This window comes from Rattus norvegicus, chromosome 10 (genome assembly GCF_036323735.1).
Source record: "Rattus norvegicus strain BN/NHsdMcwi chromosome 10, GRCr8, whole genome shotgun sequence".
Taxonomy (NCBI): Eukaryota; Metazoa; Chordata; class Mammalia; order Rodentia; family Muridae; genus Rattus; species Rattus norvegicus.
Window position 1 is genome coordinate 11,840,259 of NC_086028.1, and position 12,271 is coordinate 11,852,529.

General features: G+C 45.5%; 1 protein-coding gene across 5 annotated transcripts in view; it reads left to right on the forward strand.

The window, feature by feature from the left end:
• Positions 1 to 2,048: 2,048 nt before the first annotated feature.
• Crebbp (CREB binding protein) overlaps positions 2,049 to 12,271 on the forward strand; it is a 125,960-nt gene continuing 115,737 nt past the window's right edge. For 4 of the 5 annotated variants that reach the window (XM_039086667.2, XM_039086668.2, XM_039086669.2 and 1 more), the window contains exon 1: positions 2,049 to 2,189. In XM_039086667.2, coding sequence (XP_038942595.1) covers positions 2,105 to 2,189 — 85 coding nt within the window. In that variant the 5' untranslated portion in view covers positions 2,049 to 2,104. 5 annotated transcript variants of the gene reach the window in all.

The following is a 12,271-nucleotide window of genomic DNA, read 5'->3' on the forward strand; positions in this document are numbered from 1 at the left end:
AGGTTGCAGAAGGTCCTCAGGTCTGTCCATTTGGGGAAACTGATGCAGGAAGGGGGAAAAACAACCTTGTCCAAGATCACTGAAGAATTTTTTTTTTTTCAGAAAGTTTAATTTGTGGCTTTGTGGTGAAAAAACGTGAAACACAAGAAAAGCTTATGTAAGAGGTTGCCTCAAAGATGGGACCATAATGGATAACATACTACGTGGCTGCGATGTAAGGAGGAGCTGGTTCTTCAGGTCAAGAATGTGGGGGAGACTGGCTGCATCATGGGCAGATGAGGAGGGAGGAGTCTGTCTGATTCACAGGTTTCTCGCTTAGGGAACAGGGGTGCTGCTGACACCTGGAAGATGAGGACTCCTTAACCAAGCTGGCAGGTTTTGAGAGTGTTAACAGAGATGGGAAAACCTTAGTTTTTGAGGTGCGTGGCATACCTAGGTGAGAGGGTCTCCCTGCAATCCTACATTCTTTTGGGAGCCTGCCAGAGCCAGAGTGGTTGTCTGAAGTGAGGAGCACCCCTAAAACATCGAAGCCCTTGGTCATGGCACCCGGGCCCTTCTCAGATCCAGGAGGTAGAGCCGACAGCTTCTTCCTTCAGGTGACAGCGTTGGACCTGGCTCCAATCGTTTTGGGCTTGGGAGTGGACACTAAAAAGCCTCGCAGTGCCCTTGCTAAACTTGGGGAGAACAAGGGGTGGACTCTTGTCCAGTCATATTCTCCCTGGTGATCTCGGAAAAAAGTTGCTTTTCCCCCTTCCTGCCTCAGTTTCCCTATCTGCACACAGAGCTGAGGACCTTCTGTAACCTGCAGGCGCCACTAAGCCATCACTAACAGGGCGAGGGGAAGAGGCGCAGGTTGCTCAGGCGTCTTCCCAGTCCGATGTCACACTGGAGGCTTGCGAGCTAGGAGGCGAGGAGCCAGCTGCGAAGAGGGAGAGCTGCCGGGGCAGGACCGGACGGGCAGGGCCCGGATCAGCGCCGACTCCGCGCCCAGGGGCCTAGGCTCGAGCCCAGGGCGCCCTCCCCGCTCGTGCCGCCTTTCTGACACCGTCAGAACAAAAGTGGCCGTCTGCTTTGCGCCCTTCGCGTCCCGCAGGCCCGGCCCAGCGCCTCAGCCCGTCGCCTCACGCACTGCCGCCGCGCCTTCGACCCTTCCACCCGAGCGCACTCGGCTCTTTCCGCCGCGGCCGGCGCAGGTGGAGGGGGCGGGGCGGGGGCCGTGCGTGGTGACGCCGCGGGGGGTGACGTACAGGCGTGCCCCGCCCCCTCCCCCTCCCCGTTCAGGCTCTGGAAAGAGAAGAAAAAAAACTTTCTTTTTTTTTTAATTGAGGAATCAACAGCCGCCATCTTGTCGCGGATCCGACCGGGGCTTCGAGCGCGATCTACTCGGCCCCGCCGGTCCCGGGCCCCACAACCGCCCGCGCACCCCGCTCTGCCTGGCCGGCCCGCTCCGCCCGGCCCTCGGCGCCCGCCCCGGCGGCCCCGCTCGCCTCTCGTCTCGGCCTCCCGGAGCCCGGCGGCGGCCGCGGCGGCGGCGGCGGCCGCGGCGGCGGCGGCACGGGGTGGGGGGGCCGCGGCGCGGCGGCGGCCCCGCTCGGCGCATTGTTTTTCCTCACGGCGGCGGCGGGCCGCGGGCGGGCGGCGGAGCCCAGAGCCCCCCGGTCGTCCGGCCGCGGGCGAATTCATTAAGTGGGGCGCGCGCGGTGGGGGGGCAGCGAGGCGGCGGCGGCGGTACCACCATGTTCCCGGGCGCCGCCTGAGCCGCGGGGCCGGGCGCCGTCGCTGCCAGCCGGGCCCGCGGAGGCGGCCGGGCCGCTTGGGTGCCCGGGCCGCGGAGTGTCGCGCTCGGGAGGCGGGCAGGGGATGAGGGGGCCGCGGCCGGCGGCGGCGGCGGCGGCCGGGGGCGGGCGGTGAGCGCTGCGGGGCGCTGTTGCTGAGGCTGAGATTTGGCCGCCGCCTCCCCCACCCGGCCTGCGCCCTCCGCGGCCCGGCCCGCGCTCCTGCGCTCGCTCTTCGCTGGCTAGCCTGCTCGCTGCCGCCGGCCCGACCCCCGTCCGGGCCGCGTCGCGCCGCCCGCGCTTAGGGCTGTTTCCGCGAGCAGGTGAAGATGGCCGAGAACTTGCTGGACGGACCGCCCAACCCCAAACGAGCCAAACTCAGCTCGCCCGGCTTCTCCGCGAATGACAGCACAGGTGAGGTTGGCCAGGCTCGCTGTCAAGAATCCGCCGTGGGGAGGGAGCTGAGGGTCGCAGTGGCGGGAGACTCTGTCCCGGGCCTTGGATGCGCTTCCCTGCTGGGGAGGAAAAGTGAAGCGGGGGCGCGGCCGAGTGTCCGCACGCGTGGCCGGCCAGGATGACAGCGGAGGGGACCTTGGAGGTTTGGAGTGAGAGAATGCGACCAGAGGTAATGAAAGCTTTCAGGATCGGAACCCCACTCTAGGCGCTGCAGTCGCGGACACAGCTGCTGCCTTCTTACGAGTTGCGACTGAGAAGTTTCTTGGAATGTGTTGCTTGGGAAAACGCTTAGTGGTTATTTAGAAACTCTTGATTTTTTTTTTTTTGATCACCTAGTATTTTTTTTTTCAAAACCCCAAACCTCACTTGCGAGTTGTCATCAAAGTTGCTGTGGTGTCTTTCATTTACATACGTAACCTTAAAAAGAAGCTAGCAGGCTTTTAAAAGTCCATTTGGCCTCAGTCTGCCTTTGAGGTTGAGATGGTTTTACAGTGAAGATGTAAAATTAAAAAAATTAAGGACTTTAAATCTTTCAGGGAAAAAGAAAAAAGCGAGATACTCTTAAATCTTTTCCCCGACTCACTAAATAGCTTCCTTTCAAACTTTCTTAGGTGATCGTATCAGGTCGCCAAGAGTTTTCTGTTCGTTCAGTAATTCAGAGTTCTCTGGATAGCTCTATGATAACCTTGCCAATGATTCGAATTTCCTCTTTTAAGCTCTTCTTCCAAATTAAAAAAAGAAAAAGAAAAAAAAACTTGTACGCTGCTGCAAACAATGCCGGCTTAGCGCAGCTAGCATTTCTCTAGTACGTACTTGTAGCGGCATCTGAAAACCAGTTTCTGATGAATGGGTCGAAATCAAATTACATTGCTGCCTGCAGATTGGCGCTAGACACAGATGTTCAAGTTGTGGAACTTTATGCGACTTTATATAAGAATATTAAAAATATTTCTACTGTGAAACAAAGCTTCGATTTCATGGCTTCAGTTTGAATAGTATTCCTGGAATCCAGTCATGAAAGGAGACGGGTAACATTGGTTAATGTAGAAATGAGAGGGGAGTGTTCTCCCTCCTCCATCACTTTTCAGAAGATTTTTGTTGACTTAAAACTTGTTGAGCAGTAGGAAGGAGTAAATAAGTGAACGATTCATAGGTAGGTAGGGAAAAGCCACTGATGGTGCTTTTACTTTTAAATGACAAGTTGAGTTTGATGTTTATTTTCATAAAGATCTTAACTTATTGATGAGAATTGTGGAAACGGTGGTTAAGTACACTTCTACAGAATAGAGCTGGCTCCCTTGCTTTAGTAATCTTGCTATGCTTGAGCCAGAAGACTGTAATCATGTGAAATGTAGATCATACCAGACAAGTTTCGTCCTGAAGTTTATCCTCTGACACTGGTAACTTGAAGACTTTACAGCTTTGCTGTTACAGAGTGAGGTTGTTGTAGATTTTTTTCTTAAAGTGGGGCAAATTAATAAGACCATAAAAAGGCCTGTAGTATCTTATAAATCCAGAAGTTTACAAGATGGAACCCAAAAGATGGCTTCTCCTCCTCTTCTTCCTCCTCTTCCTCCTCCTCTTCTTCCTCCTCTTCTTCCTCCTCCTCTTCTTCTTCTTCTCTCTCCTTCTCCTCCTCTTTTTTATTTATTTATTTTTTTTTTTGCACAGCTTCTCTAACTGGACCGTCGGATATTAATGTGTTGCTAACCAGAGCAGAACTTATCAGAAAGGATCTTCTGCACTTAAGCACTTTGTCCTTTTCCAATTTTTACCCAGGAGAAGCCGAATTGTACTTTCACATTTACAAATATATGAAACAAACAGTAGCAGTTTCTAATGATTCTGATTTAAATGATCAGAGAATAAGATGGCATTCATATTTGAGTCTTTGGTTCCATGAAATGCATCATCACATTGTCTTGTGCTCTGAGGAAGGAGCCATTATTGAATACAGTAAATGAGGTGAAACCTTGTTAAGAATAACTATTAGTCTAAGATCCAGTAATGAGATAGACAGACCTTAAAGATGTAAGTTAAGCAAATAAATGGCTGAGGTATATACGTTAAATATGTTTAAAACAGTGAAGGCTGGAATAGAGACAGATAACATTATTGAGAAAAATTCAATCTTGTTTTATTGAGGAATTGTATCTCAGGCCTCAGAGAGGAGATTGGGCTGGGGTAGGCAAGGTGTGTGTTCTGAGCACTAATTTGAGGGAGGGAATACAAGGAGAGGGAGCAGAGAGTCCTAGCACTGAGAAACAGCTGCTGCTTGAACTATTGTGATACAGGCCACATCTTTGGGGACTGTGTTGTGAATCCATCAAGTGCATTTTAGTTGTGTTTTTAGGGATGATTGTGTGGAAAAGAGAGTGCCCTTGTTAAAGAGGGAAGCTTCCCAGGCCTACGGAGTACTTGAAGTTCACCAAGGGGAGTGTCCATGTATGCATAAACCACTCCACTAGGGGCCAGGCAGTATCTGAGTGATGATTGCCTTTGTTACTCAAGATGGGGGAGAGCACACAGAGGAAGAGGGAAGGTGCCTGGAGGAGGGTAGCAAGAGGAAGGAGAAACTGCTCTTCATCTCACCACAGGCACTTCTGGAGTGGCAGAGAGTCAGACTGTATCAGATGGTGGTGAGATACTGTTTTCTTGTTCTGTGTTGAAGTGTCAAGCACTTTGTGAGAAGCAGGGGACTGACTTTATGTTATGAGTATGTAGTTGGTCATGTATTTTGGACTTTCTCTTGATATGTCCAAATTAAAATAGCTTACTTTAGAATCTTTTAACACCATAGATTCATTGATTGAACAGTATAGAAAATAATAAATACTCAGGCAAATAGGCTTTTTTTTTTTTGCAAATGGCTTTTTTAAAACATACATAATTGGCAGTTCATACATTTATGAAGGTGGTTTTTTTATTATTTATATTTTTCTGTTTGGTTTGCCTGTTTTTTGTTTTTGAGGCTGATTAATTCAGACTGGCTGGAATTTGCTATATGAACTCTGGATCCTCCTGTCTCAGCCTTTTAATTTTAAGTACTAAAATTAGGCATACATTATCATACTTAGTGACTTGGGAAACTTTACAGTAAACTTTGTGTATAATGAATAAACCATTTAAAAAGTATTGGAGCCAGCAAGATGGTTCAGTGGTTCAAGGAAAGTACTTGCTATGTAAGCCTCGTGGTCTGAGTCTGCTTCCTAGAGTCCATATAAAGATGGAAGCCGGAACCAACCCACAGGTCGTCCTCTGGCCTTTAGGTGTGACACTTGTGAACCTTCTCCCTCTCCCACTTGCACGCACTCTGTTGATCAGACATAATAACATTTTATAAAGTTTAAATTTGATTTTTTTGAAAATCAAACGCAGGTATATTTTAGCCTGTGCTGTGGCCCTAAACTGTGTGCTCATACTTTTATAATGCTTGTGCATTTTATTTAAAAAAATAACGTTTTCTATTTCATTCTTTCTTTTCCTTTGAGACAAGGTGATGAGGTATCCCAAGACTGTCATCAAATTGACTCTATATACTAGGCTGACCTAAAATTTGTGATTCTCCTGCCTCAGCCTCCTGAGTATTGCTGACATTGCAGGCATGCTTTGTGATCACTAGCAAAAAGTTCATTTTGCAAGAGGCATAGTCTCACTGTGTTGTCCGGGTCAGACCTCAACCTCTACACTCTAGTGAGACTCTTGCTTCAGCCTTCTGAGTAGCTACACATTTCTTTCATGCAGTAGAGAAGTGTCTTTAAAGAGCACTTATGGTAAATATGATTAGCTACTAACGTCTTTTTACTGGTAAATGGTACTCTTCATTGTATGCAGTCTTTTGTGTTATTTCTCTAAAGCCATCTCAACAGCAAATGAAGAGAAGCTACATTTACTGCTGTTTTCTAGATGAGGACCCATGACTTAAGGGGGATGGGCTCTAGAGCTACAGACAGAACCAAACCTAGATGGTTAAAATAAAAGTCCTAGATTCAGGTGAGATGGCTCAGCATGTAGAGGTACTTGCCCCCAAGCCTGGGTTTGATCCCAGTCCTGGATGTGAGAGAACTGACTCCTGAAAGTTGTCCTTTGACCTTCATACATGGGTCATGACATACTTGTTCATGTATGTGTATACACACAAAAATTAATTAAAGGTAATAATGTATTTAAAAATGAGGAAATTGTTTTATAAATCTGCACCTCTAAAAGAGTTTACTTGACTTTGAGGCTGGAGAGAAGGTTCAGTGGTTTAGAGCACTCTTCCATAGACCCTGGTTCAATTCCCAGCACCCACCTGGCAGCTAGCAACTGCTTGTAACTCCAGTTCCAGGGGATATGGATTCTGTAGACAATGCATGCACATGCTATACAGATACACATGCAGGCAAAACACCCATATACATAAAAAAAAGTTTTCCTGACTCATGGACAGTGATATTTGCCAGGTTTCAGTAGCATTCACTGTAACTGGTGAATTAAAGACTGTAGGCCTGTGGCACACAACTGTAATTATAGTACTCCAGAGTATAAGGCAGGAGGGGCTAGCCTAGGCAACATGAGTTCTGGACAACCTTGTGCTACAAAGCAGGTCTTGGTGTCTCTATTTTTTTGTCCGCCCCCCCCCCGCCCTCTTCCCTCTCCCCCTCTATCTTAAATACACACAAACACATATATTCCTTTTCAGAAAATCTATAAAGTTAAAGTCCTTGTTTTACTTATTATTGTCTTGACTAAATGGGAGGTAAAGGTTTTCACCAGGTAGGACTATTCATGACTGTATCTTGCCATGACAGTATGAATCTTTGGGGTCAGGAATGGGCTGTACTGGCAATCTTCAGAAAATACTGGGGTAATTGTGAAGCACATCAATGGTTGCATACTGTTAAAGCAAAAGGTAGGGTTCTGTAATTACTGTTATTTTTCTTGAGACAGGATTTCATGTAGTTCAGACTGGCCATGAGTTCCTGATGATTCTGCTGCCTCCTCCTGAGTTTCTGGGATTACAGATATGCTGTATAGTATTCCACTTGATTTGGTAACTCTTAAACATGACTGAAATGGCTTATGAGGGAACCGAGGTTTTATTCTGCAGTTGAGAATTGATGCGTAGGTGTGAGCCAGTAGTTTACACCTTTAGCTTCTGCCATTGTGGTTGGCTCTCAGTACCCCACCCCATTAGGTGGGACTCTGCAAATGCTGGTTTTTAGTGTTTTTATTTCATGTTCGAAAACAAAATGGTTTACAATGGGATGGCTAGCATGCCTTTGTTAAGAGTAAGTATTATGGATTTGTAAAGCTTGTTACCTCAGCTTTTGGGTTCCATTAGTGAGGGTGTTACCTCTTTATCTTACTCAGATCAGCACTTGGTATGTATTTCAGGAAATTAAAGGGCACAAAAGTCTTTCTCAAAGGGGAAAAAAAAAGTCTGGGGGCTGGAGAGATAGCTCAGTGGCCAGCCTGCGCTAGTCTACAGAGTGAGTTCTAGGACAGCCAGGGCTACATACAGAAATCCTGTCTTGAAAAACTAAATAACTAACTAAACAAACAAATAAAAATTTAAGAGTTTTATGCCCCATTGAGGTTAGTTCTAGCCAAGGAATTTTGGTATTAACCTCTCAGAGTTTGTGCTGGTGGGCACTGTGAACCTTCAAAGATTATGGGTGAACTTTCCAACATTTCTACAGTTCATTAGCACCAGGAATGCCCCTCAACCCCTTGACATAATAAATAGACCACTAAACAACTTTTTAAAAAGATTTATTTGTGTTATTTATGTGAGAACACTGACTGCCTTCAGACACACCAGAAGAGGGCATCAGATCCTTTTACAGATGGTTGTGAGCCATCTGCCCTGAAGAAATTGAACTCAGGACCTCTGGAAGAACAGTCAGTGCCCTTAACCACTGAGCCATCTCTCCAGCCATTAACAACTTCTGTAAAAGACCAGAGAGGTATTTCTGGCTCTGTGGTGCCTCTGGTCTCTAGCTCTAACTATTGTACTCTGTCATTTTGGCAAGAACTCAGCCATAGATAGTATGTAGGCACTGCTGTCTCCTTTTACACTTTATTGTAGAAATTGGCATCCAGGGAATTTTCCCTTGAGCCACAGCTTGATGATGTGAGTGGTGTGGGACTCATGGTGTAAGTACCATTTGGGACTACTGGCCTGCTGGGCATAGCAGGGGCACAGGTTTGCTGAGACTTTTGCACTTGGCCTGGACAGTGTCTTGTAGGTAGATAGAATGGCCACTTCACAATTAGGAGCATCTCTTTTGAGTTGTTGCTGCTGTTCTGTAACAGCTTTATTTATGTACGGTATTTGAAATCAAATACATTTAACAAAATGTAACAGATACTTCATGTGGCTTTGCTCTTTAGCTGGCCATTTTGGTTCTTATAGCTCACAGCATTCTTTTCCTACTACTTTGTCACCTCAAGTCCTTAGCATCCTCCCTATTCTGTGAAACTAGATGGTGAGTGGCTCTGTTAGAGCTGGTAGAGATGCCCCACAGTTACCCCACTGACACTGAGCATAACACAAGGATGCTCACTTACGCAGTAGGCCCTTAGGAGATGTTTGAAGAAAATGCTCCTAGTTTTCTTCTAAGACTGCTTTTACACTGCTTGTCACCACTCTTTGGTGTTTGTTCGTGTTCTCTCTCTCTCTCTCGTTTCTTTTTTTCTTAATTTTTAGTGTCACATCTTGATGTTCTCACCATTGATAACCTACTTGGTGGGTTCTGGCCAGGTCTCATTCCCTAACCTCAGTTTTCTCATTTGTAAAATGGGATGATGATTATATTTTGTTGTAGTATTGTCTGAGGTGATGTCTGGAAAATAGCTGCCCTGGAGGAACTGATCAATGAACAGGAGTTGGCCCTGTATTTATTAGGGTATGTGGCTGTGTTTTATCTTCTGGGGATTTCTGAGGGTTGCTAATGTGATTGGAGTAGTAATGGCTAGAAACTGTAGTAGCTGTGCATGTTTTCACACTCATTCCCGTGTGCAGCTGTGTCTGTTGTATACCCTCACTGTATCCAGAAGTAGACATTGTATACCTCACTGTAACTAGAATTCTGTAATCAGTACTATTGATTTTTGTTTCCATTTGACTTTTTAAATGGAAGATTTATTTATTTATGCATATAATGTGTTTTACCTGCATGTATGCTTGTGCACCTTGTTTGCCCACTGCCCTTGGAGACCAGGCATTAAATCACCTGGAACCGGAGTTAAAGATAACCGTTAGATAATATAGATAATAGTTAGCTGCCCTGGGAGTGCTGGGAATCGAATGCAGGTACTTTGGAAGAACAGCTTACTAAGCAGTCTCTCCAGCCCTATTACTTTATTATTCTTTTTTAAACTAGAAGGGGATGGAGAGATGGCTCAGTGGTTAAGAACACTGATTGTTCTTCCAGAGGTCCTGAGTTCAGTTCCCAGCAACCACATGGTGGCTCACAACCATCTATAATGGGATCTGATGCCCTCTCTGGTGTGTCTGAAGACAGCTACAGTGTATTCACATATAATAAATAAATCTTAAAAATATTTTAAACTAGAAACATGATAGCTGTGAATATTTAAAATCTTAGAAACTTAAGTGTTCTGTAAACTCTGGTAATTTTGAAACATATTTCATGGACTTCATAAGTCTTGGATATGTGATTCTATTCTGTTCCTTACTACTCTTGTGTCTTAAAATTCAGTCTGAGAAACCTGTTAGGTATTAACACTGTACAGAAGATTTTGGTTGCTGCCTTTCAGTGGCTTAGAACTGTGTTCACTCAAACTTAGTAACAAAACTAAGAAAATACAAAATGCAATTTAAGTATAAAAATGTGGAAAGAGCAATCCAGAAGGGATGTATTTATTGCCTACCATTCTGAACGTCTCAGTATGTAGAATCCCAGGAAGCTGAGGAGGTCAGTGGTTTAGTGGTCTTCCCAATTCTGTGTGGCCTTTCCTGCTGTACTATAGTGGTAATCAGTCAGTTGGGGAAGCCAACTGTTTTCTCTGTCTTCAGGGCTGGAAATGGGACGCTGGCTATGGCTGTCCTTTCATCTTAGATGTCATGTACACATAGATAGCTTTTATATAATTCTTCTGGTTGTGATTGGATGTCTCTCTGAAGCCTTCATACTCTTGGGCATGCCCTTTGTCCTCTGATGTAATCTGATATTAGTACATGTACCCTTGCCCTTTTGTTTTTGAGACAGGGTTCTGGCTGTCCTAGAATTTATTAAGTTGACCAGGGCAACCCTGAACTCTCAGAGCAATCCACCTGTCTCTGCTTCCTGAGTGCTGGGGTTAAAGTTGTGTGCTATTACAGCTGGCTCCTCTTTACTCATTCTTTTCCGCCCTTCTATTGAAAATAAGACTTTTATTCCTCACATAATATATCCTGATTATGGTTTCTCCTCCATCTACTCCTTCTAGGTCCTCTCACCTTCCTTGTCATCTGAATCCATCCACATTCTGTCTCATTAGAAAACAGCCAGGCTTCTAAGGGAAAGATAAAAGAGTCAGAGTATGACAAGGAAACAAGCCCAAGAAAAGGCACAAGGAATAGCTAGACCCTCTTGTTCACACACACTCAGGAGTCCTATAGAGCACTAAACTGCAAGCCATCGTATATATCAGAGGACAGATGCAGGCCCTGTGCATGCTGCTGCAGTCTCTGTGCTTCAGAGGGCCTTGCTCTTCATGCTCTCTGTCCACTTATGCTTCCTCTTTCACAGGGTTCTCTGAGACCTGAGCAGGGATTTGATGGAGATAATCCCATGTAGGGTTGAGTATTCCAAGGTCTCTCACTCTGGTTGTGGGTCTCTATTGTTTTCAGCTGCTGCCAGAGGAAGCTTCTCTGATGATGGCAGAACAAGGCAGTGGTTCATGAGTATAGCAGAATGTCACTAGGGGGTCATTTTATTACTGTATTCTTTTATTAGAACAGTAGTAGTATTTTGGTTTACTTAGGTTCTTGGCTGTCCAAGTATCATCACTTTTATGTCATGAAGTGGATCTTAAGTCAAATCCAGTATTGGTTGGTCATTCCCACAAGTGTGTGACACTATTGCACTAACATATCTTGCAGGCAGGACACCATTGTAGACTAAAGGGTTTATGACTGGGTTGGTGTGTAAGTTTCTTTTGTATTGTTAAGGGTCCTTAAGATACTACCATGTAGGACTCTGTATAGGCACCAGCTTGACTTCTCCATGTTCAGTGAGGTGTGTAGCTGTTGTCTGCAGCAATAGGGCCTTCCTGTTGCAGTAAATCTCCCACTCCAATACGCTCATGCAAAAATCACACAACTCAGCTACAGTATTTATAAGCCACATGCCTAGTTTGGGCACATCCACCACTTCACTACTCTATTCCCTCGTTATGAGATCCTACTACTTCCCACTTCCCTGGGCCATGTGCTTCTGTTCATCTTTCTCCCACCTCCTCATCATCTTCCTCTATGACACTGCTCTTTCTATACTACCTTTTTTCTTCCACTCCTCTTTCCTTTACCTAAGAAGGAAGAATGGAGAAGAGGAAAGGAAAGATAGAAATCCCTGAGTCTAAGCTCTCTAGTTTCTTCCCTGTCCAAAGCTACATTTGTAAAGTATCTCTTAAAATGACAACATATCTATAATTCATAAAGTAACCAGAACCATTCACCCCACCCTTAGGGACTTGAGCTGATGAATCTCTGTGATTTCTTCCTGTTGAATAGGGGCAAAGAAAAATTCTTTAAAGGGGTAGGGAGGGGTAGGAAAATTAGGAAATTTGGTTAGACTTAACAGAGCTAACTTTAGCATGTTATCCAGCCTCTATATGTTTAGAAGGTGAGGGCTTGACTGTTTCTGACTAGATCCATCTGGAAGGTTGGATGAGGCAAGATGACCTGGAAGCTGGCTACAGGCGGGTGGCCAAGGTTGTCTGGCAGGGTCTAGGTGGGACTAGCCACTAAGTTTCAAGCAGGTGGAGAGTCAGAGATAATGAATTGGTAAGAACAGACTTTTCCAGCAGGAGATAGTAATGTCCAGCAA